Below are 27468 nucleotides of genomic sequence, written 5' to 3'. Positions count from 1 at the left end.
GAAACAAAAACTGGTACTTTAGTACACATTTACTAGTATACTACATTGATCCTCACTGTCATTTCAAACATTATTGAGGCAGTTGATTACGCTAATGAAAAGTGAAAATGCGTACATATTTGCAACCAATGAGATTGACATGCCCTGATAATTGTATTCTAATATATAACAAAGCAAATGAATCACTTCATTCGCTTTAGAGGGTTAGGTGCGAACTTTGGGTATGTCAAAACACAGACGTTTCACAGGAAAGATGTACACTTTGTTTGCACATCGAAAATGCGTCCAAAACTGAGGACACAGTTTTCATGCCAGTACAAAGCACTTTACATTGAGTATCACATGATATGCCGCGTCTCTATTGTTCCTTATGGTTACGCTGCTGTCACCTCAATACCCTGCACTTACCTCTCAAATCAGAAGGAAACTAGAGCCCCTACGTTTTAATAGTACTAGAGTGTGAAAGAAGATTGCCTAAGCAAGGTTAGGGTTACTAAAGAGAAGGTTTTACCAGTTACACGTATTCCTGACGATTTTAAACCTGTTATCAAAATTTGAAATGTAAGTTGACTCTCCACCCCAAACGTCTGATTTTTTAATTGTTTGTTTTACCTGATGACATACTGCCGCACATCCTCATATGCCGTTGACGCGAGGACAAACTGTGGTCGTTCAGGCCTTTATGAAATATGAGGACAACTTTCTGCTTAGACAAAAGTCGTTGGAAAGTTTGTTGATGCCAATTGCGCCGCTTAAATCAGGTTATCTAGACGTGTAGTCAACGGTCGTCTCGAAAACATTTTGTCAGGACAAACTACTTCACGCAAACGTTTCAGGCTTTAACATATTTGGCATTGAAGAGTGGCCGCATGAAGAGAACACATTGACAACGTCTGGCAACCGCCTAAGGAGGGTGCACCGCCCCCCCCCCCCCCCTTTTAACTACAGCGGATTCTGGCGTAAACGTTTATTTTCTCCGCGGTATTATTTTCTCCGCGGTATTTTCTCCCCACTGTAAGAAGACCAAAAACATGACTGACAGTCAGAAATGTCGGTTTATACTTCAATTGGGATTTAGATAATGTGGTAAAACGCATAGTGGACTGAGAAAAAATGTGGCACTTGGTACAGTATCCGATAATAAATTTTGCATCCAATCGTTCAGAGTGTAGGCAAACACGCAGCATTCATGTTCAGTTTGTGGTGTTCTTTACCATTTCATATCGGCCAAATATGCAACGAGCTAAAGCCACACTTTTGAATGAAAACAACTCTTCAGTAGAAAAACAAACTGTGGCAACCTAGAATCATGATCTCATACAATTCTTACTACTACCACAACATGTTAAAAAGAAACGAAACAAACAGCTTCTAAAAAAAGTAACAAAAGGAAGTGCTACAGGAAGCCGAAATATCACTCCCTGCTCAAGACACGTTTTTTATTGATATGTGCATTGAAATGCTTGCATCTGCCGGTTATACAACTGAGTATACTTTCTTTCCTGCACTAACAGAACCCACCAACAGGCAGATAATTGATAAAGCACGAAAGATAATCATGACTCTAGCTACCTGTATCTCAGCTGCAGCCTTTTAAACTTATCTTTGGTCCCATTTAATGCTTGGTCTCCAGATACAGGGTAATGCTTACTTAAAGCTGCGCCTGAACAGGGGAAAAAATGAAGAAGGCTCACACTAACTCGTAAGACTCGAAGGTAGCGAAGCTGTACGCAGACGTCACAACATTCACGGTGGTTTAAGTCCCCGATTGCAGCCGATTTGCTTCTTATTCGCATCCGCAACGACCTTCACTCCATCTTTGTTGCCAAAAGGGCGAAGAAGAAGCAAATTGAAGAAGAAGAAAGAACGAACGGAACACGCTCGCTTAAATTAGGCGCCCGCAGGTGCAACGGGTAGCCTATTTAATTGGTCTCCTCGATTTGGCTACACTTTCTGCACCAGTTCAGGCGGTGCAGCACTCGCGCACTCGATTTACCAGTGCAGCTTGCGCCACCTGCACTTCGGCCCTCGATTTGACGCCGTGCTGCACCAGTTCTTCTACACTTCTGCACTAGCCCCTGTGCGAGTTCTCGTCTCGTGCAAGGTGTAGCGTGCGAAAGAACTGGCGCTGCACTTGCACGGCACTTTTGTGAACTAGTGCAGAAAGTGTAGCCGAATCGAGGAGACCAAATGTTCTTGTGTCGAGCAGGTGGCCCCATTCCTTTCCCCACAGTTACCACCGAGTGAGTAAGCCGCTTGACTTTCGAGTACTACCTCACGGTCGTAGCTGCATTAAACCGGCATTACACTAAAAAAACGGTCGTAGTCGAGTCGGTAAGACGACTGACCCCAACTCCGTTGATGTACCAGGCACAGTTTTGAATCCGGCCGGTACCGGTAATTTCATTACTAGTTTCGTTTTATTTACAGGCTAAAGATGATTTTTCTGGAACATTTCTGCGGGCTGCATCATTTCTAATATCCTTACCAGCAACATATTTTAGTGTCACATGACTAATTTGTTAAGGTGTCTGTGTGCCAATGAGGTCAAAATGAAAAAAAACAGCAAAGGAAATAGGCAGGCTGCTTATTGCACCCGGAAAAGCCACTGAAAACACATCCATGCTGAATATGCTATAAACGAACAGTTCTGTGAATATTAGCATTAACATCAGTCCGCCCCATCGATATTTCACAGGCATCTCAAAGGTTTCCAACATCTATATTAAAACTGTAGAGCGATTCTGCCTTTCCCCGCAAATCCCTGCTCCCATACGTGTTTTGAAAGGTTTCGTCCTCGCATTCCCTACATTATCATTGGTTTCCACTGGCGGCGCTATAACTGGAGCTTTTTATAGGATGATGTGAATGAGCATGCGCAGAACAACCTTTAACATGCTCCACTCTTAACAAGGTTTAAACACCATAGATATGTAAGACGTTTCAATGATCGTTGCGGCCGCACCGCTTGATGTCTCATGAAGCTTATTTGGCGTTTCCCCTATGTACACATTTTTCGTTGGTAACATCGGCCGCTACTACACGTGAAAAGAGCCCAGCAAAATGATTCGGACAAAGACACAACACTATGACAAACAAGACAACCACGTATCGGAATATGCAACACAGCACACAAATATAATAGGTATTTATGATGGACAGAAAGTAAACGCGCTGATAATAGGACAACGCTTGGAAAGAGCACATATTTCTGTTACAGTAAGGGGCGCAGTCACATAAAATCGTTAAAACCTTTCAACTCAGACTTTTGTATTCTAGTTTGCTAGGTACAGCAACAGAAACACAAGCCACTTTTATCATTGTTATTAAAACACTTGTCAGGACACACAGTCACAATAAACTCAGAAAGCTCGATGTCATCGTAATTCAACAAAGCATACAAAAGTTCCTAAATATCAGCGCGATAAATGCGGATATGTTAAACATTTCTATAATGAACTGCTAATGCAGACGTGTCGGACTTACGATTCAAGGCCAACTTCTTAATACGATATATCTCTCGGAATGTACAAGATATATTGATATAAGCAACGGTGATAAAAATTCTGTACACGTTGGCTATAATACAAGAACAAACGCAAACAGCGTCGTAATTCTCCATCCCCTCGCGATGCTGCTGCTGTGAGCTTCTTGAGATCGTCGCTGGTACGTTGCGCGCGCTGAAAGCCGCCTTACCAGCAGCCAAGGGTAGGGGCGAGCTGTCTAAATACATCAGCTCAGTTACGGGTCACTGTATAACGATGCAATTTTTCGGCTAGCTGTGGCACACAACAGGTTTGAATGTTCCAATAGATTGAGTGATTCTTCAATTCTCGGAAACTCCTACGTTTGTGAGTGCCTGCAAGCGTACGCCAAATTCTTGCATTCCGCTCTTACTGCATCTAGGCCGTTTGTTACGCCTGCTGCCCAAAAATGTGGTGAAGATGTTGCCAAATTGTTCTCGTACGAAGTTGAGGCATGCCAATAAAGTCATAGGGTGAAACTGTAGGCAGTACCAACACAACTTAAACTGTACAAGAAGCAAGTGCAAACTAGAAGATTTTCTCCTTATTTATATTCACGCTTCAGTGTGGGCAGCATGGATTGTGAGGATTGATTCGGGTGATCAGTGAAGATAGAAACAGCTACACAGAAAGGTAGTAGAACCATTACTACAGTCGTAATTGTAGTACAATGGTACAACCGTACCATTATACAATCGTAGCAGTAATTGCTAATCACTATTTTGGATGAATATGTGCATCTGTTTAGGCGTGTGAGTTCGAGTTCCTGCGAATATTTTTTGTATGCCTATTTTTAACTTTTTCAAGGCAGTGTAGCTGCCCTTTTAAACTTTATATTATGTTGCTGTGTCCACAGCACTAGAAATCTCAGGGGCTCCTTCATCTATATAGTGTTCTATCTGATGAGCAGGAACTTGCAATCGGTTCCCCTGCTGGCACTTCTCGCTTGCGTTGAGCAAACACGAGTGACGCAAGGCATGTACAGTCCCTGTCAAAATTTTCTTGGCCGAACCGAAAGTGCGCAGAACGCAAAAAATTCAATCTACAAGCTGACGTCCCGCGCGAGGTTGAAACGTGTCATACCGGAAAGCTAGATAAAAAAACCTCTCTTTCTTACTGTCATAAAATATTTTTCTCATATGTAAATTTAAAGCCTATTCTTTGACTTCTTTGAGGTCAAGAAGGCTTAGGATCGGCCTAAAAAGTTTTACAAAGGGTGTACTTCCAATAAACTCTCAGTCGTACATGTTATTCCACACCATACTTCGGCATTTGCTCAGAAGCATCATTTTGAAGCTTTGATGATTAGTTTTTGTTACAGTTCCTTGGTTAGAGAAGTGAAAAATTAAGCAAGGCTGCCTATCCACAACTTCCAGTTCAAGTCGAACCAGACAGATCCATATACATTAAACACTGATTTGACGTTAGTGTATCAACGTTCATCGAGAAATTGCTAGATGCTTAGAGTGTACACCCTGTATTACCATATACGAATCGCCTCCTTATCAAACTCCTTTCATCCTCCAACACGCCTCCTAGGTTGCCACAACTTTGAAGCCTCCCCGTTGTACTAAGCGTACTTGTGCGCTTCCAGAAGCAGCGAACATGCCTTCTCATGCAAAGATCTTCGGGGATATTCTGAGATATTCTGAACGTACTGCAGAATATACTTGCATACTCATTGAAGAAAAAAAGCAGCCATGGGAGTATCCCGCGTTAGCATTGAGCAGCTATGCATTGAATACACCAACAACAACATCCATCGTCAGCAAATCTTTACAGCACGCCTTTATTATTCGCCCATTGTATCATGTCTTTGATATATCGATTTTATAACTTACGACAAACGCTTATTATTCACATGTGTGTTTTAGCAACAACTATCATATTCTGTAGACTTTGGGTCTGGTTTCAGTGACAGTTGGAACGGCAACATAAGAAACTTTGAACTCTAGCGGGACTTCTCACTGTTGCCAACGCTAGCCGCAAAAACATCGCCTTCATTGGGCATCGAAGGATGCAACGCCAGTGCTAATAACTATATACATCAGGGCAGCCTGTTACTGGGCGTGCACCCGCTGTGGTGGCTCAGTGACTACGGCATCATGCCGCTGAGGCCAAGGACTCGGGTTCAATTTCATGCCCCGACGGCCGCTTTTCTGATGGTGGCGAAAAGCAAAAAACGCCCGTAGGTTCGAGATTTTGGTTCACGTCAAAAATACAATGGCGCGCGTCATTGACCGTGTAGCGTGGGCGAGGTAAACATTGTAATCAGTTACAGGGCGTGTATGTTATGGTAGAACAAATCAGTAGCGCAAATAAACGACGCAGGATAAAGGGGACACGGAGAAGCGTTACAGTTGTAAGTGCAGCGCCTGTGCGTTTCCTCTTGTTCGTCGGTGAACATACTGTGCTGCAGGTTACCTTGGTTTACCTTGTGGTTCCTTGTGGAAATGAAAAAAAGCGAAGGTATTAGCTTTGTCCTGAATCAATTTTTAAATATACTTCTTAGTAGGACCGTGCATGGTGTTTCCCTCCCGGCAAAACTGTGGCGTAAGTAAAGCCGTCGGCTTCAAGGGAATTGGGAGGAGCCATGGTCTTTGATGAGCTCAAAGATTCCTCACGTTTAGATTGATATGTCTGCGAACTTTGGTACTTGTCTAAAAATATTCTCTGTGACACTTCAAAAAAGGCAAAGTTACGCAGCTACACCTCCCCGACGGTGTAACTGCGCAACTGGTTAATTGAATAAAATCGACCTATTCCTTTGAAAGGCACGCTGCAGGCTTAGCGCTTACCGCAGCTCCGATACGTTTAATTCTCGTTAATTTTGTCCGTATTAGGAATTGTTCCCACACGAATTAGGAACTGTTCCCACACGAAAGGAATAATAAATGCTATATACTTTTTTTGTGCAGGGACAGTGCTGAAAAAATAAAAATATCCCTAACATGAATGGTGATTAACATAACGTCAGTCAGTGTTCCCAGAGAACATTTCCTTAACATTTTACCTCTCTTAGTCGCTAATACGACTCTAATAAACGCTAGAAATCAGCACATCGAACCCTTGAAACGCGAGAAACATGAATTAGGTCTATCCACAACCAATTCTTAACATCCGCTGCGTATAAACCAAGAAACTCCTATCCCTTCCGTTTTTTTATAAATTCCCCCTCTGCTCAAGGTGATTATTTTCTAATAACTTTGACTGTCTTTTGCCCACGTTGTCATGACACTGCTCATTTTTATGTGCGAAGAATATTGGAGCCCACTAAATCCCCTAATTTAACAACTTTCAATTCGTTCCTAACTTTTCACAGCTATACGGCAAGTCTTTTACCAGGCCAATCTTTAACAGTAGCAAGAAACTTGCCAACATACAGGGTATCTGTATTCTCTCGAAACTTCTCTGTATTTCCATAATTTCATTTGTGGAGCGTTTTTCGATGCCCCTTCACTGAGTAGAAACCGCCCGCATCCGTTCATTTTGTACACCAACTCAACTAAATCTACGTTTTCACGGCCACGGCAGACGCAGAAGTGGCGATATGGCTCGGCTCTGGGCACAGGTCACGAGACGGTACAGTCGTCCACGCCGTGTTCCTTCAGCTTTGATGCCTTCTTGCTCGTTCGGCGGATCAGCGATCGGCTTCGTGGCTTCGCCTTGGCTGTGGCTTGCACATCCGCTGGCCGGTCGGAGACGGCTGACGAAGGCGATGCCTGCGACAGATGTGGCAACAGCAACTGCTGTCACAACGGATAAATTTATCAGATGCAAAATAACGTCGCTACTATTGCCCGAATGCATTATAGAAAAGAAGTTACCTACGGCTGGAATTTTTTTATTCCTACCAGGAAGAGATAAAGGAAGAAAAAACGGTATCATTTGCAGTATATTTATATAGGTTGAAAAAACACAGACATTTCGGTGTCTAATGGTACACCATACTCGATTTGTGCTGTACAAATTAAATACATCGCTTCTTGAATGCAAACGCAAGAGCCTCATTTTGATTTGGTATTATGATGCGGCCACAAATTGTCAATCCAAATACAGCAAACCCTCGTTATATTGAAGCACTCGGGACAGCACGCTGACTTGGTTATAAGATGTGGTTCATTAAATCTGGGGATAACAACTCCCCCTGCACTGCCGACGGAACTGTGAAAAACTTAATGACGCGAAAATTCTAACAAGGCGATTTCGTTCCAAGGACGGTTTACGGCGCAGTATTCTCGCGGTCGTACCGATAAACTGAGACAACTGATTCCGCCCCAACTGTAGCTTCGGCAGCGGAAACCGCCAAAACGTTGCAGCAATTAATTCGCAACCTATGCGCGCTCCCTTGAATATGTGTTCTTCTTTGAGACATATGTGGGCTGTCGAAAGAAGTACGAGTAAAAGATGTTACACGTCTAAACCCGGCCAACAACCCGATCCGTTCTGAACTTGTTTCCGTGGTGACAACCGCCACAACAGGATAGGCTTATTGAAATGACAATGCAAAATTCTTTCGTCGAAATCAAAACATGATCGAAAAAAAAGCAGAGTGCGGGGTAATTCGAGGCGAATTCAATCTCAAGGGATGGAGATTTGTCGTATTCGCCTCCGACTAAGCCGGATGTGCCGAACTCTCAAACTTTATAAGAGTAGCGTTGCTGTGATGCAGCTTTTTTTACGCAAAACGTTCACTTGACAAGACTGTTCTGACGTTGTGTGCGAGTAGGCAATTTAACCTTTGACCTTACGTAAGTCTGACGATTCATGTTGCAAATGGTCACATGGTACCAGAAGGGGTCGTTAGAAGAGGAGGTCATGGAGGGGAGGAGTAACAGAAGGTGGAGAAATGGTAGGGAACCACGAGAGAAACGCTGTATGTACGGCCAAAACGTTTTTTAGAAAAGGTTTTAAACTGCAGCCATTTATAATACTTTTTATAGATATTAAATTATTAGAGGGCACAGCTACATGAATAAGAACTAATTTTGTTGGTACCTCATCCTGATGTTGATATTTACGAAACATTAGTCCTAATGTTGGCAGCGTCGGGTACAACAGATTTAAAATTCTTAAGCATCTCAGTTGGAAAGCTCAGCCTACGCGACAACTACAGATCCCACGGGGCGAGAGGGTTCTTCGAGTTAATTTTTTTCTCTGTTCCTATGTAACAGCGCCAGTGTGTGGCATAAACCCGGTTAATTAGTAAACGCCACCTCTTAATAAATAACAATGACTTTGATACCACAGCGACCCTCACGTAGCCTTCGCCAAAACAGTCAGGGTAAAAAACTAACTAACGTTTGGGTTATTATTGTTTGTTCATCATAAAACAGTGAGAACGCACCTAAACGAAGCCAGTAAAAAAGAACACGGACACTAGCGCTGACTATCAATTGAGCAATATTTATTGCTTCTGGAATAATAAAAGGGAAAATACAACGACGCCACATTAGCGCGTAAAAAAAGAAACCCAAACAAATGTAAAAAATACAGGCGGATCTGCTGAGCCATCGTCACTCCAATCTTATGTTTAGGTACTCAAGTTTCTTCTTATACAGGGCTCACAAAGATCGCGCGAGCACCCCTTCAGTAGCCTTGTATAAGAATGAACTTGGGTGCCTAAACATGTGATTGGAGTGACGATGGCTCAGCAGATGTGCCTGCACATTGTGCATTTGTTTGTGCTCCTTTTTTCACGCACGAGTGTGACGCCATTGTATTTTCCCTTTATATTCCCGGAAGCAATAATTATTGCTCAGTTAATAGTCAGCGTTCGTGCCTGTGTCTTTTACGGTCTTCGTTTAAGCGCTGTTTCAATGTTTTACGAAGGTAATAAATATTTATTCGACGGCGCTGAACATAAGCCAGCGAATTAAGTGGAGTAAAGTTGTTCACCTGTAATGATGATGAGAATGAGGCCAGGCCCCTGGCGCGTGGCCCAGTTACCCTAGCGCTGCAACGTCGCTGCAGTCCTCCTGCGATTCCTCCGGCAGATGACGGGTGGTGTAGCGAGGAGGCCTCGGAGATTTGCGGAATCCGGGCCAGCTGCAGGTACCCTCGGAACAAGTCCCGGATGTGCAGGTTCTCCTTGGCGGAGCACTCGATGAACTTGGCGCGTAGCCGGGGGAGGTCGCAGAACAGCCACTCGGCCACGTCTTCCTTGCTCACTTGGCGTCGGTCTGGGGACAGGTCAATCTTGTTGCCGGCTACAACGATGGGGATCTCCTGCCCAAGGGAAACGAAAGAGGGGATCATCCTATGCTAGTGCGCAAATTGTAGGGCCCCCAATGCCTCACAGTGGCATTTGTTTATGGCCCTTTGAGATAAACAGAAATACCGATCCTTCTGTTGGACTCAGGCAATTGACTTGTGACCGCATATCACGTTACGAGCCCTTTACCTGAGCATGCAGTCGTTTGACTAATGATAACAGTTTAGAGGATGCAATCGAGCTGTCATTTACTTCTCAAGATGATATAAGCGCGCTAAATTTCGAAAAGTGCCTATGTAATTGAAATGGAGCGAAAAGAGTCGCATCATAAAAAAACCCAGAAAGTGTCATAATAACTGCCGTGAAACAGGTTATGGCAGCACGTTGTCTTCAAGACGACCTGGTTATGCACCACGTCTCTCTTCTGTCCTAAAGCATGTGTGTGATTAAATGTTCAAGGACCTTGCCAAGCAATTTGCGCTAGCATTAGCAAATGCATCTCCACGTGGCACCACATCCCTCCGTGTTCAGGGAAGTTGCCATTTATAGCGGCCTAGTGCCATAGCGTCTGCCCTGCAACGTGGATTAACACATTCGCCGAAGGCACGAAAAGTCGGTCGAACACGTGAAAATTACTGTGGCTTACAGTTCCCAGCGCTGAAATCCTTGGGAGCGGAGAACTCAGCTTCTGCAAAGTTTTTTTTTTTTTTGTGCTTCCCCCCACATTACTCTCGCAAAAGCAAAACGTTCCGAATGTTAGAACCCCCTACCAGCCTCCTGGCATCGCCACAGCCTCACCAGAGGACTGCCTTAAACAAAAGCGACCTTATAGGGTCTAACAAGCATGCCAGGAACTGCCATTAGGGCGGTTCCTGGCATGCTTTCGGGATATTTCTCTGATATTTCAGGATATTTTCGTGATATTTCTCTGATTCCATGTTTGCACGATTCATTAGTTGCCTTACTTAACTAAACAAGCTGGAGTGGCTTTTAAAGGAAAGTCAGCAATATGCAATTTTAAACAAGTTAAATGCGCCGACAATAAATAAATGCCTGGCTAATTGTGACAGCCATAACTTTATTTCTCGAAGGTGAAGTCAGTGATAATGTAATTATGACTATATAACTAAATGAGTGCTGTCTGATTCGCACCTGGAAGTCTGGCTTGTGTTCCCGCACCTCCTGGAAGCATTGCTTAACAAGCTCGAAGGAGGCGATGGAGTCGACGCTGTACACAAGAAGGAAGGCATGTCCGTTGGCGATCGACAGCCGCCGCATGGCGGGGAACTGGTGGTCACCAGCCGTGTCCAGGATGTCAACCTGCGGTAGAGCACGTGGTTCAGTGCACGTGTTGTTACGATCCAAAAACGCCCTCCGGAAATACAGGTATATCCCTGTCTTGGGATCCCTTCAGGCTCAACCTGTTATCAAGAACGATGCATAATCGTTTAAATACAATATTCTTATTTGGTGTTCCCAAACGCCAACATTTTGGTCTGTCTTTCTGTCTGTCTGTCTGTCTGTCTGTCTGTCTGTCTGTCTGTCTGTCTGTCTGTCTGTCTGTCTGTCTGTCTGTCTGTCTGTCTGTCTGTCTGTCTGTCTGTCTGTCTGTCTGTCTGTCTGTCTGTCTGTCTGTCTGTCTGTCTGCATGCTTGTTCAGCATGCCGGCCAAAAGTGAACGAAATTTTTGAACGAGCCGTTTATACGAGGAGGGGAAACATTGTCAAGCTAATAAATTTGGCTAGCAATACACCTCTGACCAATCTTAGAAAATATCTCTCACAATTTCTATTTTGTGCGTCTCTGTTTAGTCTGCAGAATCGTGAGTCTAAAGCCTTCCGCAAGTACGTTTCAGCGGGCCTGCAGAGGTCTCCAGTGTGTATATGTGTGCACGCGTGCTTCCAGATAAATACAACCAATGACACACCTTCCCGCGCGAATTTCCATGCACCTTGCTCCGAGCCCATGCAGAACAAGCAGAACGCGAAAATAAACGCCTAAGGAGCACACACGCGGTAGGCGATGAAACGCGGCTTTGCGATGGCAAGCGGAACCATCAACGCATGAGTGTTGATGTTTGCTGAGGCAGCCTGGGCTCAAAGGCTGAATTGCTAAAAGCGTCCCCATTATCTTCGCGTTACATACAACATTACCCAGCGTCGTTATCTGGGATCGCGGAAGCGAAATGAGGTAGCTTGCTGCGTTTGAAAGGAGAACACCTCCGGCTGCAGAAGGGCAGCATTAAGCCGCAAGTTATTTGTATATTTCCCTAAGCAGCCCTTAAGCTCAAGCTATTTATACATTTTTTCTGTGCATCCCCTGAACGCTTAGGAATTCTTCTGACCTCGGAATATCGGTGAGCCGAGGAAGCCAAAGTGTCGGCAACGCGAACCATGTCCCTCCTAGAAAGCTGAAGAAATTTACTATTGCTTAAAGCGGACCGATTACAGAGCTGGTTCCGGTAGGAATTAGTTATCTTGGGAAATTTACAGCGAACAGTATAGTTATTCGACAGAAAATAAATAGAAAACAGCTCGACAAAATATAGCAGTACTCGTCCTCGGCATGTTCATTACCTGGTGGCTTAACGTTGTATTTTTTTAAGAATTAATGAGCGCGCTTTTGTCGGTATTATTTTTAACGTTTTCTTTCGTTCACCATAAAAAGAACACAATTAGAATGGGTGCCTCCCGGTGGTTCAATAATAAATGACCCATTGTGCTCAACGTTGACGTTAGTTTCATGGTACGACTGTTTTATTCTTGAAAAAAATTGTAATTGCAGGATGGCTTCATTGTAATTACTAGATGGCTTCAGAGATGCGCACCCCATCACTCATGCTCTCCCTATAGCAGCACTTCAACTGAGAAGCCTGAAGTGCGTACCTCCTCCCCGGTTTCATTTTGCTCTGTCTGTCTGTCTGTCGTCTGTGTCTCGATTCAGCCGCCCGGCCACAATTTATAAGGTATTCCTGACCGACACGTTTATATAGCCAAACCATTTCTGAACTGCCAAGTGGGGTGGGTTATACTTGCCAGTATTGTTCAGTAAATAGAAAACATTTGGGATATGTAATAAAGAACATGAATACATACACGATAATCGCACTGTTCTTTAAATTATTAATATACGGAGGCGTAATGTCTGCCATAGCAAACAAAATACTGCGTGAAAAAAAAATGTTTTGACACCAAAACACAAAAAGGCCTCGCGATTAAGCCTGGAGCTTGTGGCTCCGACGCGAAGCGAAAGAGCAAAAAAAATTACAATAGATGGCCCGCCAGAAGTGCGAACGCAAGAAATTGAATTGAATTCAGCAAACGGTTTTTGCGTTTATCATGGTTGGACCGAGACAGGATGGGACCAGCGTGAGAGGTGGACGGACGAAAGACGACAGGTTGTTACGTGGCAGGGGCTACAAAATATTGTCGTCTTGCGAAAAAAGTTGCAACGAAGCGATCATATACCCGAACAACTTTTGAATGAAGCCACCATATACCTTGAGCGTCATAGACTCGAGGTCGAACTCCTTGCAGAAAAGGTCCTCGACGGTGGGCTTGTAGCGTTCCGAGTAGGTGTTGAACAGGAAACGCTTCACGATTGAGCTCTTTCCGACGCCTCCTCCCCCGAGAGTCACAAGCCGGATCCGGTATTCGCTATCCTCGCTCATGGCAAAGTTGTCCGGCCGCAGCTGATCCCTGCAACAAGAAAAGAAAGAGAGAGATAGCTTTTAATTTGGCAGGAACACTGTAAGTCTAGTTGGGGAGTCGGAGTAGACAATATAGGGATTTTGTGGCCTGCGACATCGTGAAGGTGCACAGTTCTGACAGTGAGACAGCTAGGTCGGCGCTTTGATAAGGCGGAAGAGAACATGCATGTTGAAAAGGGCAGACTCACGGCTCTAAACGGCTCGCGCTAGACCGTGTTCTATGTGCAGTGGCAAATAAGAGTACGGGTGGGGGGTTCCAATGTATAAGGGTCGACGCGTGAGTAGATGTGAGGTGTTAATGCATTACTTATCCGTGAATAGATCAGCAACACACCTCCGTCTTACACGAGATCGCAGTGTCTTAGGGCTTATGAAGGTGCACCTCAAAAATATATGCTGCCGACCAATAGGGAAGTCAAGGACAGTAGTTTTGACATACTCCAAAAATAACCTATATAGTATTTATATTCAGGACAAGGTTACGTGTCATTATGGGTAATAGAAAATAAATAGGAACGTTAACTGGGTTTCAGGGAGTGGTCGATATTTCGGGGTTTCGGGATATTTCGTGCCGAACTCAAATTAAGGAAGCTACAATGTGGCGGCTACCTTGCATGTATAGATTCGCGTGAGCTCATCAGGCCTGGAATTGATGTTCCGCTATTGCTATCCTTTCCCCGATCACGCTTTCTTTATCAAGGAAGCAGCGATGCTGCAGAGTCTACAATGCCACATCGAAAAAATCCGCTGGAGCTTAACTATGGTTAAGTGATTTTTACTTATTTATTTATAAATTTACTGGTGCCCTCGGGACCATATTGCCGCGAACCATGCAATGTGTTTATTTGTGTTTTGCTTTTACCGCCCGGCTTAGCCGGTCTGTGTTATCGCTGTGCCAAGGGAGCGCGTGTTCCATTCTTTCTTTCTGTGCCGCATGTGTTTCTGTTCGGATAGGGAGAGCATTCCGGTCTAACGTGAACAGCCCAGAATAATCTTCTTGGATCTGCAATGTTCTAGATGTGAATCGACGGTTCGAGAACCACGCGCCCCGAAAGATAAAAAGCCTGCAGAGCAGACGCCGGGGTATTCCGATCGTCGACGCTCGCTCGCACACGTCACTTCGTTGACTGCTGCTTCGCCGCCTGTGTATTCTTTGAGTTGTTCGGGGAGCACAAGTTCGCTCCAATAAACGGGTTTTCCTTCAAGACAACTGCGTCGTCTCTGGCTTCGTGACAATATGTTAATTAAAAGAGGATGGGTTACAAACAGAACAGTACAAAAATTGTGCATTGTATGACGCAAAAACCACCCTGCTTATACAATATTAGCTAAGGAGTTTTTGAATAGTTGGTGATATTGGATGGTAGCCGTCAGTGCAGGAAGGTGTCTCCATTAAATGGATGTCCGAGGTATGTACCATTGAAAAAGGCTGTTATTTCGGCATGAAGGCGCTCCTATCTTGTGAGCATGATTCACAGAATATAAAAGTGATCTGAACATGATATTAAGCCTAGAGATTATCAAACGCTTCTTTACTGTTACATCGTGTTTGCGTCGGTTTTTTAGCTTTCGTTTCTTAATGTTTTGACGCGAAGTACTCCAACAGGCAGACTGGCCACTAATCATGCGTGTGCTCCACCGCTGTCAGAGCTTTCAACCACATGCACGTGTTATACTCCCGAGTAGTCACGTTCCTCTGCCCGATGGCACACACAAGGCTGATTCCTGTCCCCCTGGCAGGGTGCTAGCGCAGTGGCAAGACACTTGGATCCTGTTCAGGAGACCCGAATTCAAATTCCACAAGAACCCACATGTGTTTATTTCTCTTTGCAGCAGCGGCCATTTCGTATCCTTCGAGTTGACGCCGATGACTGCGACAGTCGCTTCTCGCGTTTTATAAGACTCATAAAGCTCTCGGCTGAAAAGGCGTGGCTGAATAAAAAAATCAAGGCCCAATCCAATCCAATCCAATCTAATCCAATGCTCCTCTCGCATGCGCAGCATGGCTCTCTCTCTCTCTCTCTCTCTCTCTCTCTCTCTCTCTAACCTTTTGTGAACCTTTAATTTCGTTCTTGTTAACCTTTTATGAACCTTTTGTGCACAGATGTTTCGATTTACATGGTGCTGTGCCGTGAACACGGACGCCAGACGCCGGACAAGCCCCGGCCTTAAGGTGCTTCGCCCCTAAAAAAAGCAAGGCCCCTTTCTGAAGCGACAGATGGTTAAAGCGCGAAGCTTTCTCTCTTATACCCCGAGTCAAAGCCAAATCCACAATCCACTCTCCCAAAGTCGGAAGTCCAAACTGCCGCAGTCAAAAGTCAACGTCCAACCCCACGCCAGCTAAGACCAAAGTTAAAGTCCAACCCTGCTTAAAGAATTTATTTCATAATCATCATCGCTAACTGTGTGTACTGCCAAACAGTGTCTTTCGTGCCACGAGAGGTCCGTTAGGTGTGTAAAGACATCCCATTATTATGTTATTTGCCGTATTGTTTATGTACCCTTTGTGAAACCCATTCTGCAAAGTTGGCTTCCTTGCAGCGTCTTTTAGTGGGACGTTAATGCCATAAGCGAGGCATAAAAAGATTAGCTTTAATAACTATCATTTCCTACGCGCGCCTGGCTTTGTTAATAACGTGTCCCGTCTCCGAATATTTCGGTAAGGAAATTACGGCGTTACGCTTTCGCTCATAGCTTTAGGCTCCGCCGCCAAGGACGACAGTCTTTTCTCTGCCGCGCAGCGAAGACTCGGAGCGGCAATACCGAGAACGCTAGAACGGACATGGCTCAGAGGAACCGGAACAGAATGCGGATGTCTTCGGCAGGGGCCTCATCGCAAACAGTAAAGACAATAGTACCGCTGGAGTCAGGGGACAGTTATAACACTGCCTTGGCGGGCTTTTACTGCCATCTCGTTGTGGAGACTGTACGCGAGAAAGAAATCCGGAGCCGAACGGAACGGCGCCTCGTATATATGGATTCAACTTTGCCTTCGGCGCGCTTTGTTCCCCTTCCGCCCGGAAATCGATTCGCGTTTGCCTGCTAGACATCTGCAGCCTTTTCCCGTCCGGGGGCCCTCGTAGTAGCAGAGCCACGCTGACTGCTTTGCCGCGCCTGGCGAAAAGTAGCCCCTTCCTATTTGTTTAACCTCTTACAGTTAACGTGAAAGGGTTTATAGGATACAGCAGCGTATTTGGACGATGTTTCTCAGAAGTGCATTTGTTTTCTCATCATTAGCCTGACCAAGAAATTTGCAGCAGGTCCCTTACAGTACAGAGAGAGGAAATAGAATAAAAAACTGTGGTTTATTCTCCTATAACAGGAATCGGTAAAACACGACATTGAAATGTGCAGTGAAATCTGCAGCGAAATGCGCATGATTTGCGTGTCGGCGGCTGTCTCGTGGGTGTGCTTGGCTAGCGACACCCTGCTGGTGGTCGCTTCGGCAAAGGTGTACTGGCGCCATTTCCGTGACGGATATGATCAGTGAAATCTTGGTCTATCCCGGCATAAAACAATTTCTTGTTAAAATATAAAACCCGAAAACGAACAACCCTAAGTATAACGTACTATTTAGTACTAAAGGTTACTTCCCCGCAAAAAGACCCTGTCTGCAGGGGTGCACCCTTCACAGGCCGCTTGCTTCGTTGCACTGGCGTCATTTCCGTGACGCGTATGACATCAGTCAAATCTTTGTGTATCCAGGAATAAAACACTTTCGTGTCGAAAAGAAGTGGAAGGAGAAAATGAGAAAAGGAAGAAGAAAGCGGGTATGGGTGGGTGGGTAATCTATGTGACAACCTCTATACGACGCTCAAACCGAGTTTGACGAGGTGCTCGGCTGAAATAGATCTATTTTGACGTTACACTTTTCGCTTGACCAATGACGTTGCTACTTGTCCATGCAGGAAAGAAGAGAATAGAGTGAAGGGAGAAAGTGAGGGGGTCGAACGGCTTATCCTTAACCAGAAGCAGTCCCTTTGCCCAGCGACTTCCGCAGAATTTCCTAGATGTTCCCGGCGTTTTGCAAACGTATGTAGTAGAGAAGTTGGGTTGTACAATCTTTATTGATGCCTGCCGTACTCGCGCGCACACGCGTACATTGAGCCTACATCGTTGTCGAGGCAGGCGCCCTGCGTGGATTCCCGTTTGCCGCGACAGGTTTGCGGGACTCCTGCCTGGCCAGCGCCTGGAGGGCCTGCTGGACGGCCAAAGTTAGTCTAGGTTTTCGCTCTCCGTCACTGCTTCAAGTCGCGGTGGTATGTTTCCTCTCCTTGCTTCGCTTGGATTCTTGGTACATTGCCACAGAATGCGCCTCGAAGGTTGCCGTCTCCCGGCGGCACACCGCACACTTATCGCTCTGGTGTGTTTTGGGGTACATGTAACGCTGGACTGGGTAGGATGCCCATCGGCAGTTGTCTGAACAAAACAGCCTGTCATCTGCCCAGCCTTTTACAGAGTGGTGGAAAAGGCCTGCGGCTCAATCTGAAGGACTTCGTCATCTCGTTTTAGTTCACCATACGTTATTTGGCGCTAAACCACCGCGGTCGACGGCCGCCACGATTGCGGTCGGTTAGTGCTGGCTCCGCGGTGTGTGCCGTCTTGTTGCGGTTTGCGTTTCCCTCCGACGTTTTAAAGCAATGCTTTACAACTTTCGTCCAGTGGTTTCGCGGGGGATGCGCAATTTAACCATTTGACCGGAGACAGACCCCTGGCAACACACCCCTCGAAGCGCATCGTCTGATTCACCGGGCCCGCTGTCGGCACTGCGCACAAGGCACCGTTTTCAGTCGTTCTTCTCACGTAGGCGCGTTGGCCGCAACGGGAGCGGCCGCTCAGCTGATCGGCAGCAGACCAAACCCGCAGTCTCCCACACATGCATCGCTGGGTCATCTCGGGCTATGTGACTCATCTTGCACCGCGCTCGCCGTGAAATGAAAGCGAGGCCCGGCCTCCTCCTGTGAGCGTTGCACGGGACCGAACGGCTTTGAGCAACCACTACAGGACGGAGAGGCGACGTTACCCCGATCCTCACAAATCGCTTAGCAGAGAACAGCAAGCGATTTACAGGCAGATGCAAGCAGGATCCTTCCCGCACCCTTACCTTCAAAATAAAATGTACCCGGAAAGGTACGACAAGGAATGCAATTTTTGCAAGATTTAGTTAGGCACGCTCCAACACGTCATTGGAGTATGCGATTTCTACAAGCCAATCCCCCCACCTCTTACCTTTCCCAATACCCCACCCCATCCATCATCCACCCTTACCGAGCGATGGGAGACCTTGTTAACCAGCCCCGCCCTGGAAGACCAGCTCGTCCTAATCTCCAGGGGCCAGGCGGCTAGAGAAGCATATGGGTCCCGTGAAGAGGGAACCACTTCCATCGACGACGTCTAAGAAGAAGTCGTAGTAGCTCGATTCAATAAAAGTTGTTTCTCTCTCTCTCTCCCCGTGGTCGGCAATACAGCTACATCAGAGGTTAACCAAGCGAAACCAGGAGTCAACCAGACTAAGCTAAGCTTTTACTTTGAATGTCCAAGGTTAGCTTAGCTAAGCCGCAACCATTCCTTTTTGTTTTTTGCTGCATCAATATGTTTCAGTCGGCTGCTTAATTTTATTTGTCTTTTTTTTATGTTGCTCCGTCTGCTACGAAGCTTGATCAACAAACCGGAGGTTATTGCGAACGTTTGTACGTTCACTTTCTTCGGGAAGAAATATAGGCCCGGCGATTAAAACAAACGCTCAATACTGTGCTGCTTTCTGCAGAAGTTTCCTAAGTTCATTGTGTATCCTCTAAAGAATAATAACGACCTAACAAATCTTGCCTGCTCGTTACAGGTTAAACACTTCGACCGTTACACCGTGCAACACTTTTTCAACTTTTTTTCGAAATCGTAAATGCTTGCAGAGCGTAGTCAACCAACACATCCAGCACTTATAATAGGGAATTGACAAGTACCTCGGCCAGAAAAGGTTGCTCTGCACATCAAAGAAGTTTGAAACTTGCTCAAATGTTTTGCGCTGTTTCGCGGTCTTGCCGTTCTTTGACCGCTCGAGTTACGTCATTACACTACAGTAGCAGCTATTGGCTGGGTTTCCTTCAGTTGCAGCAATGAATGGATACGATAGCCACTTTATAAATAAAGCCAAAAAAGGAAACCAGAAACTAGAAACGTGTCTGCTGTGACCAGCAACGTACCAAGCACTGCCGCTCCGTGCAAGCGATAACTATAGCTTTCGCAGTGCTTTCAGACGCGAACAAAAGAGTGAAAGCATGCATCGGAAGTTTTGCAGAGTCCCTTTAATATACATGAGACGCAATGTTTTGCTTCATTTCTATTAAACCTGAATTACCTGCCTTCACTTGTGCAATGCTTTCCAATAGAAATAATTACGCGTACCTCCGTATGGTCTTCGGAGTGGCGACATGCCCACAGAAATGCATTGCGACCATCGGTAGCATGCGCGTTTAGAATGCCACGTGGGCTAATAAGCAAGCATGAGGAAGCCATACTACATCCACTGCGGCTTACGCCTGTACGAAATTACGCCTGCGGCTTACTTGGCTTACGCCTGTACGAAATTGATCAGGAATCTTAACCTGTTCTACCTACATGCGACACATGAGAAGTCATCCAGAGAGCCACGTGTGTTCGCTGAAACTGAATTGTTTACAGGCACGCGCCTGTGTTATGTTTTTGTAAGCCGCTCGAGCCGGGACCTGAACTGTAGGCTGCTTTTCTTCCTTTATTGAGTCTCTGTCTGCGCGTTCAACTGAGGCCTTGTTGATGTTTACGTGGGGCGCCGGACCAAACGAGCTTTGTGGTAAACTTATTTATGTTTGTGATAGAAAGAAGTGTGCGCATTATTCGACACATTTCCATTTTTATAATTCTTTTCACTCCGTTTTTTTTTTTTCGTTTTCTTCTTATATTAGAGGAAGGCGGCACACTCTCTGCTAACAAACCCGTTTCCTTAAAATTTATTCTCTCCCATCTATTCATAAAAAAGCATTACAAGCTTCCCATGTATTCGAATACAAATGGTCTCTCGCTCTGTAGCATTTTCAGATTTTTTAAAGCATATATACGGGGGCAGTCTCTGTGGGAAGCAAATCGAGCGCCAGCCGGACGCAATGGCTTGCGGAGTTCTCGAAAGCAAAAGAGGATGGCGCGGCCTGCAGCGACCAGATTAGCTTCGCCTCAGAAGGTGTTTATTTGTTGGCATTATCGATCTGGCTTCCGGGCGACGAGTCCTCTCGCCGCTGGACACACGCCTGCACGGAGGTTCCCAGACGAATCCGCTTATGCGGAGGAAACGTGCCTTGCGTTTCCCTAAACCAGGCTCCTGCGACTAAGCAAGATTCAGAAGACGGGGTGGGGGGCGGTCCAAGGTTTATGGCGTGACAATAACCGCTCTTAGGATGTTTGCGAAATCAAAGCAAAAGGCAGATATGCTGAAAAATTTAAATATAAATCGAAGTGACGAGCAGTGTAAACGCAAGATTTAGAACATCGAATTTCAACACGTTTGCTTTTTTAAACGCGCGAACGTTTCTCGGAACAGGACAAGAAAACATTGGCTGAGAATTTAAATACAGGGACCAGGAAGGATTCCGTGTAACGCTTCTGGCGCAAAAAGGGATGCACGAAGAGAAAGTTATCTGTACCGCGTCCTCATGCAAGAGTGGGTGTGGCCCCAAGAGTTGGTACCTGGTACTAAGACGGGGGACATGGCATTTTAATCGAACAAAAAAGGTAGCTATACCTTGGACATACGCAAGAGCAAAACATTTTATATGAAGGTTCAAAAAATCTTGGAGCATGTATCCTTCAATTGTGCTTGACAGTTGGTACGTAAAAGCAGCTTCACCACAACCACAACCACCACCACCACCACCACCTCCTCCTCCTCCTCCTCGTCCCCGCATCATAATCATCATCATCGCCATCATCTTGCGTCTACTCGAACCGTTCCTGTCTTCAGATGCCCTAGTTCATTCTTTAAATTTCATTCCGCTATGAAGTTAGTGGTCTTCCTCAACTTCAAACGGTAGTAACGGACCTTCATTATTTTTATTTCGCGATCAAAAGTAGTTTATCGTACACTCTTAATCTGGTTCCATGTAAGTTCCAGTTAAACGGGGCGATCCACATATTTTTATCTGGATCTAAACGAAGAATAACTGGAACGAGAGATATAAGTGGATCTTATCTGGAACTGCCCATTTGTTTTCTTTAGGTTTGTGGTTATTATGTGGAACCGAGTAAATGAGGGGATGCGCTGTCGGCCGTTCCAGTTACTGTTCCACTTATGTCCCAGTAAAAATTTTGGACGGTGCTTTTGTATATTTTTTGCTCGTGTCTTGTTCCACATAACTTGTGCGCTGCAGTGAAGTATGCACTGAATCGTGTAATAACTGAAACAATGAACCACATATATATTTGACGCGCTTTGGCGCACAAGCACTTGCATGCACACGCCCACAGACATAGATACAGAGACGAACGCACACCCGCGCACCCACACATACACACACACATGCATGCAGTCACACACGCACACACGCACGCACCACATAAAATTTAATAAACTACGTCGATATCTATTGAACTGTCTTAGAGCAGTTTACTTATATAAGACGGCTAAGACGTATTTTTTAGTGACGTTATTTGACAGAAAAAAATAATGTCCACTGCTATAACAACACCGTAAAAAGCATGAGAGGTGCGAGAAAAGGGTATCTTAGCGAAAATAGAAATTCCACAAACCCCTTTCAGGTTGTCTGCGGCGCTCAGACCGCTTTAGTGAATATCGTCTTTTGCTAATTGCAGACGCGCAGTACGTCTGAAATCACCAATGACTTGAATTTGAGAAGGACCAGATGTCCTCAGGTTCTCCTTCTGCGTTTGGGACAGAGCCGTGGTAGTGCTGAAGAATTCATTGGGCTTTTTTGGATACCTCATAAACAAATATATATAGTTGTTGAGACTATTGCATGTTCTGCATTTGGTTCACAAAGCGTCGCAGAAACATTGTTTTTTGCTCAATGCTCAGCCATTAGCTCGCTGTGTTGTAGTACGTGCACAATTTTAAGTGATTTACAGGAACGTATAAATGGCTGCAATCTGCTGTAAATAGCTACTTAGTCCACGTTATTTATGCCCTGATGCGGTATATACGTAGTGTTAACCGACTGTGCCGCATTTTACACTGCACGCAGCATGTCACGAATGCAGTTATATATGCTTGGATGTTCGTTAGCATTTTTCGTCTCGTGCATGCTATTAAGGGTGACTCACCTGATCCAATTTATATGGGACTCACTAATTCATAACGCAAATTCATGAGACTTACTAATTCAAAAGCACCATGTACCGATACAAAAAGTTTTACAAATTCACAGAAATGACACTAACGACGCGGTTTGCTTCTTCTAGAAATACAGTAGACCCTCGTTAAGACGAACTTGGTTAAAACGAACACTGATTAAGAACCAGAACATTTTTCTCTTGTAACGTCCTCAATGCAATACACCTCCGCTTAAGACGAATTTCGGATAATACGAATACATTTTACGGTCCCTTCGGGTTCGTCTTAACGGGAGTCTGCTGTATATCATTTCTTTGCAGAGATAGAAAAAAAACAAGAAAAGCATTTTGGTTTATCCAGTCTTCACTGGAAGGCGCTAGCGGTCTACCATGCGAGAGTTTTATTTCTTTGTTTCAGTAGAGAAGCGACATATATCTAAAATAAGCAAAATAGGCCTTTGTGAATATCGGTATGTATTTGTAAAACTGTTCGTATTGGCGCACGATGGTTTTTAAGTCCGTTGGTCATGACGTAGTAAGTCCGATAGAAATGCTAACAGGTGAGTCCCTTTTAATATCCACAAGCAAAAACAAAAGCCTCTTTGCAGGGAGCGGTTGACTGGGTGAACGGAACTAAACTTGGACAACTAAATATACAACGTGATACCTGCATTATTTTGTATGTAATAATGCTGAAATGACATTGTAATTCCTAATTATGCTGTGCAGTAACGGCAAAAATGCGCAGAATTAACTTGCTGTTGTGTCTTGTTATAGTAATTGAAGTTCATTGAATGACCCGCCTTCTCCAGCTGCTTCCCCAGTTGCTGTTTTCCTGTAGTATTGGTGTTCAGGAGGGAAAAGGGCTGGGACACGGGCCGATGTATTATTACTCGCTAATTAGCTGTAAGTAGCTTTATATAACGTGGGTATCTAAGAGCGTCGCAGTATATTTTATTGAGTACGGAAAGGCTTGTTGTCAAGAAAAACAGTAAATGAAGCCACGCCATTTTGCGTTCATTGTAAACAGTAACGCAGAAATTGTCATCCAAAGTTAAGTTCGGATATCGCACGCACTCACGGCCCTCCGCGAGAAACAACTTTAGCCAGTACTAACGCGCTAACACGGCTATTATCTGAGCTTTGTTACGGCGTCAGCGGGCGTAAACGTCCGCTTAGACGCATATGCCCGTTTTCCGAATCAAATAAAAGCTATCACGTGTGCCGAGTTTGTATGAGCTCTTATGCGGGCGCATCGCCAAAGCCTCCGCGAGAACGAAAGTTTGCCGAAGCCATGAGGAAAAGACCGCCACTCCAGTAGCGCATTCCATGCGCATGCGTCAGCAGCAGCCCGGCAGAGCTGTTTTAAGTGCGCACTTTATAAGCGACCCCAAACCATCCACCGCCGGCGTCGGCGGCGTCCGCAGCGCTCTTTAAAGAAGAAACAGCATCCGGCGCCAGGTTTCGATCCGAGGACTTTGCGGGCCGCAGCCCGACGCTCTACCGAATAAGCCACGGACGCGACGCTGATATTGTCAGTAACGCGCCTTATATCTTTAACGCATTCAAACTACGTCGTCAGCGGCGTGCGTTGGCGACTCAGCGGCGTTATAGCGGCTTGATAACCATGGTGTACACGTGATACTACAAACCCGATGGAAGAGATGGAAGAGAAGGCGGCGAGGCGGTGGGCTGCGGGGGCCGAGCGCAAGCGCCGCAAGCGGGCCGACAACCGTGCATTCGCACTTTCACATTCTCCCCCTCGGGGAAATGCGGGGGAATTTTTTTTGCGTTGATTCACAATACAGTGGGGCTGCAACGGGTACGACGACGACGGATGAAAATCGGGACTGCGTCAACTCTTTAAACAACAGCAGCGCTCCCATCTTCCAGGATTCCCTCCGCTAATTTACGGTCTTCCGCATGCAGCGCCACCAGTGGCATTCCCAAGCGGGTTTCTCAATTGCTCGCGCGATGCGCCTGATATTTACTAAAGAAATTCTCGGTCACGCTGGCGAGAACCGTTTGCGCCGTTAGCAGTTTGATTGGGGTGATTGCGGCGTGCAACTGCGAATGTTTTCATATCCCCGGGCTGTATTTCCTGTTCGACGAAGTGGAGTTTTTCCAGGAGGCGCAAAAAAGGTCAGTGCTGCTTATTTATGTGCTGGTAACGGTTGTTGTTCAGTGACATCCTTGTTAACTGCGTCCGATAAACATACCGCAGCCCGTTGTTCGTGTGTCGTCCATGCTTGTGGTCGCGGCGTGTAACATTTTGTGTTGGAGAAACGTTTGCAGCCGTAATTTACCAAAACTTCTGTGTTCGTGGGTCAGAGTCGGCTGGGCATTTCTGACTGCGTACGTTAGCCATTGCTATAAGGAAGTTGCTGGTTTGCGTGTTTCATTATTGGATGTACCCTTACTGTGTGGCTTTGCTTAGTTGTCTATTGACGGTTGCTGTGCATCTTTGCGGTAGCGAATCTTCTCGGGTTAGTCGCTCGCGATAATCGCACGTGCACACGTGTACAACTTCCAACTAGGTTTGTCGGAGCGTTCGTCCTTAGATTTATTGGTATTTTTAAAACTTGCGTGGTAATTGCGGCGTTGTGTTAGTCTGCTGAGTAGAATGCATTTACTGTGCTTACCAGACCGCCGACCGGGAGTCTTCGACCTTGCCCGTTGCGCGCAAGGTAGACGCTATTTCGAGTTGTGTTGATGTGCTTTCAAGGCGTCATCTTACGTTAATATGTTCCATGTTTTCATGTTTCATGTTTATGTTCCATGCTTCTTCAAATTCCTTTGACCAATTGAGATGATCTATTTTACATTGCCTGAAGTGCAGAGAAATGGAAGGAACAGTTGTTGTCTTAGCAGTACCGCAGTAACAAACGTTTCTTTTGTCTGGGGGAAGAAATGTGGAAACACGCAGCGGGTATATAGAAAGTGTGCTGCCGTTTCTAGGCTGTTAATGTCACTGGTAACTTGACAGACACTTCAGGATAATTATCCAATATCCATAATTAGTGGTTGCTACTTCACGAACCGCGTTAGAAATAAGCCACTCTTGCATTTTTATGCCGTCAATGTCGGTGGTAACCCGAGAGTCGAAATAATTTCCGACAACGCTGAGGTGATAAGTTCTTGCATCACTATGTGCACCCAACATTAACCCATTTCTGTGCTTCCTTTAACTTATAAAATACACTGCGAAAGCAGATTGCTACATTCTGTATTCGATCTGTATAACCTGTCCAGATGCAGACTATGGCTGACTGTGGAGACATTTGTCTCTACACTGGTAGTTTGCGACAATTGTTCTCCTTTGTCTGAAGAACAGAAATTAAAACGAATTATTTCCATTCCTTACATATACCTCAGAAATCATGGCTGTGGCATTCACTGTGGCTGAAGACATCTTCGGCACGCCGAGGCGTCGTCGTGACAAGTGTGGCAGATTATGAATGCATTGTGGAAGTCATAAGGCCACGAAAGAGTGCCTCTTGAGTGTTGCGTATTATACAGACGTTCACCACTCCGCATGGAGCAATGACAGGTGAGCCTCAAGACGTTCAAATATTTTTATATTTAAAATTGTTTCGCCTGAAAACGTTACCAGGGCTCGTGCTGCAAAATAAATTTTAGCACAACTAATCAGGCATTGTACGAGATCTTGTAGTTCTCCCTTCTTAGAGGGAAGCGTAAATTTATGCTTCGATATTTTTATACTGTTTTTATTTTCTAGGAAATAGGGCGGACCGGGACTTAAAACAATGGAACAAGGAATGCATACTGCCATTTTTCCTGGTTCTTGAAGGCGTGTGTTCACGAAAAGGAATCACATGAAAGCCGTTGTACGGGATGAAATCATTGCATTCTACAAGTAAGTACGCACTCCCAGTTCTGGAACTTTGATGGTCCCTTTTTAGGTAGTTGCAATATACGTAATGGCTTCGGAACACCATTTCAGTGACAACTTGACCTGTAGGTGAAAACGACAGTAACAGCTTTTGGGAACACGTTGGCAAAACTTTCCTGGAAATGCACTCCGAGGAGGCCCTGCCAGGAACGCCTGCATCTTAATTTTAGTTGGGTAAGTTGGCATTTTATTTTTGTGGGACTCAATTTATGGTAGTGTTTACTGAAGCTGGCATCTTATTTTTGCGGGACTGAATTATTGGTAGTTTTCTTTGTAGCAAAATCTTACTGTTAAAAATAAATCGTGAACTCCAATATTGGGAAATACCTTCACATTCAGCCTGTTTCGGATGCTGCAACATGTGGACAAAAAAATTATTATTTTGCATTCAAGTTTTGCAAACATTTTGCTTTCACATTGAGAGTTGCTGCTGTGATAATACGGCACCACGGCCACGCCCACTGCGGTTGCTTTCCAGAATTAGAGAACGGCCATTGACAGTCTGTGCTAATATTTTTTGTACATTGTTAGCAGCAATCCCAGAAAAGAAACCAAGAAATCGCTGATATTTCAATCAATTACTGTGCTATAAAAGGGGTATCCTAAGCAACTCCCTCATTTAAGGCCATCGTCTAACAAAATTTTCTTGTTCCTTCCTTAAAGGAGTACTGACACGAAATTTCAAAGCTGAGATAACTATGTAAAACGCTTCCTTTTCATCAGGAGATATCTCCCAGCAAGTTTCAACAGCAACCGTTCAGCGAAACATATTTAAAATACATTTTAATCTTCGCCC

General features: G+C 45.2%; 1 protein-coding gene and 1 long non-coding RNA gene across 2 annotated transcripts in view; one reads left to right on the top strand and one right to left on the bottom strand.

Moving 5' to 3' along the window:
• Positions 1-6680: 6680 nt before the first annotated feature.
• LOC144139290 (GTP-binding protein Di-Ras2) overlaps positions 6681-27468 on the bottom strand; it is a 120051-nt gene continuing 99263 nt past the window's right edge. Inside the window, exons 3-6 of the mRNA XM_077671685.1 lie at positions 13238-13436; positions 10891-11058; positions 9423-9752; positions 6681-7246 (exon numbers count right to left, since the gene is read on the bottom strand). Of these exons, the coding sequence (XP_077527811.1) occupies positions 7097-7246; positions 9423-9752; positions 10891-11058; positions 13238-13408 (819 nt within the window). The 5' untranslated portion in view covers positions 13409-13436 and the 3' untranslated portion in view covers positions 6681-7096. The remainder of the gene's footprint in view (positions 7247-9422; positions 9753-10890; positions 11059-13237; positions 13437-27468) is intronic.
• On the top strand, positions 24788-26849 carry LOC144139289 (uncharacterized). The gene is made up of 4 exons (XR_013316134.1): positions 24788-24901; positions 26168-26309; positions 26499-26636; positions 26724-26849. It is a non-coding gene; the product is annotated as an uncharacterized LOC144139289 (long non-coding RNA).

Source organism: Haemaphysalis longicornis, unplaced genomic scaffold (genome assembly GCF_048455015.1).
Source record: "Haemaphysalis longicornis isolate Haplotype H1 unplaced genomic scaffold, Haemaphysalis longicornis Haplotype H1 scaffold_5, whole genome shotgun sequence".
NCBI lineage: Eukaryota > Metazoa > Arthropoda > Arachnida > Ixodida > Ixodidae > Haemaphysalis > Haemaphysalis longicornis.
The sequence above is the reverse complement of the archived record's forward strand: the minus strand, read 5'-3'. Positions and strand labels throughout refer to the sequence as shown.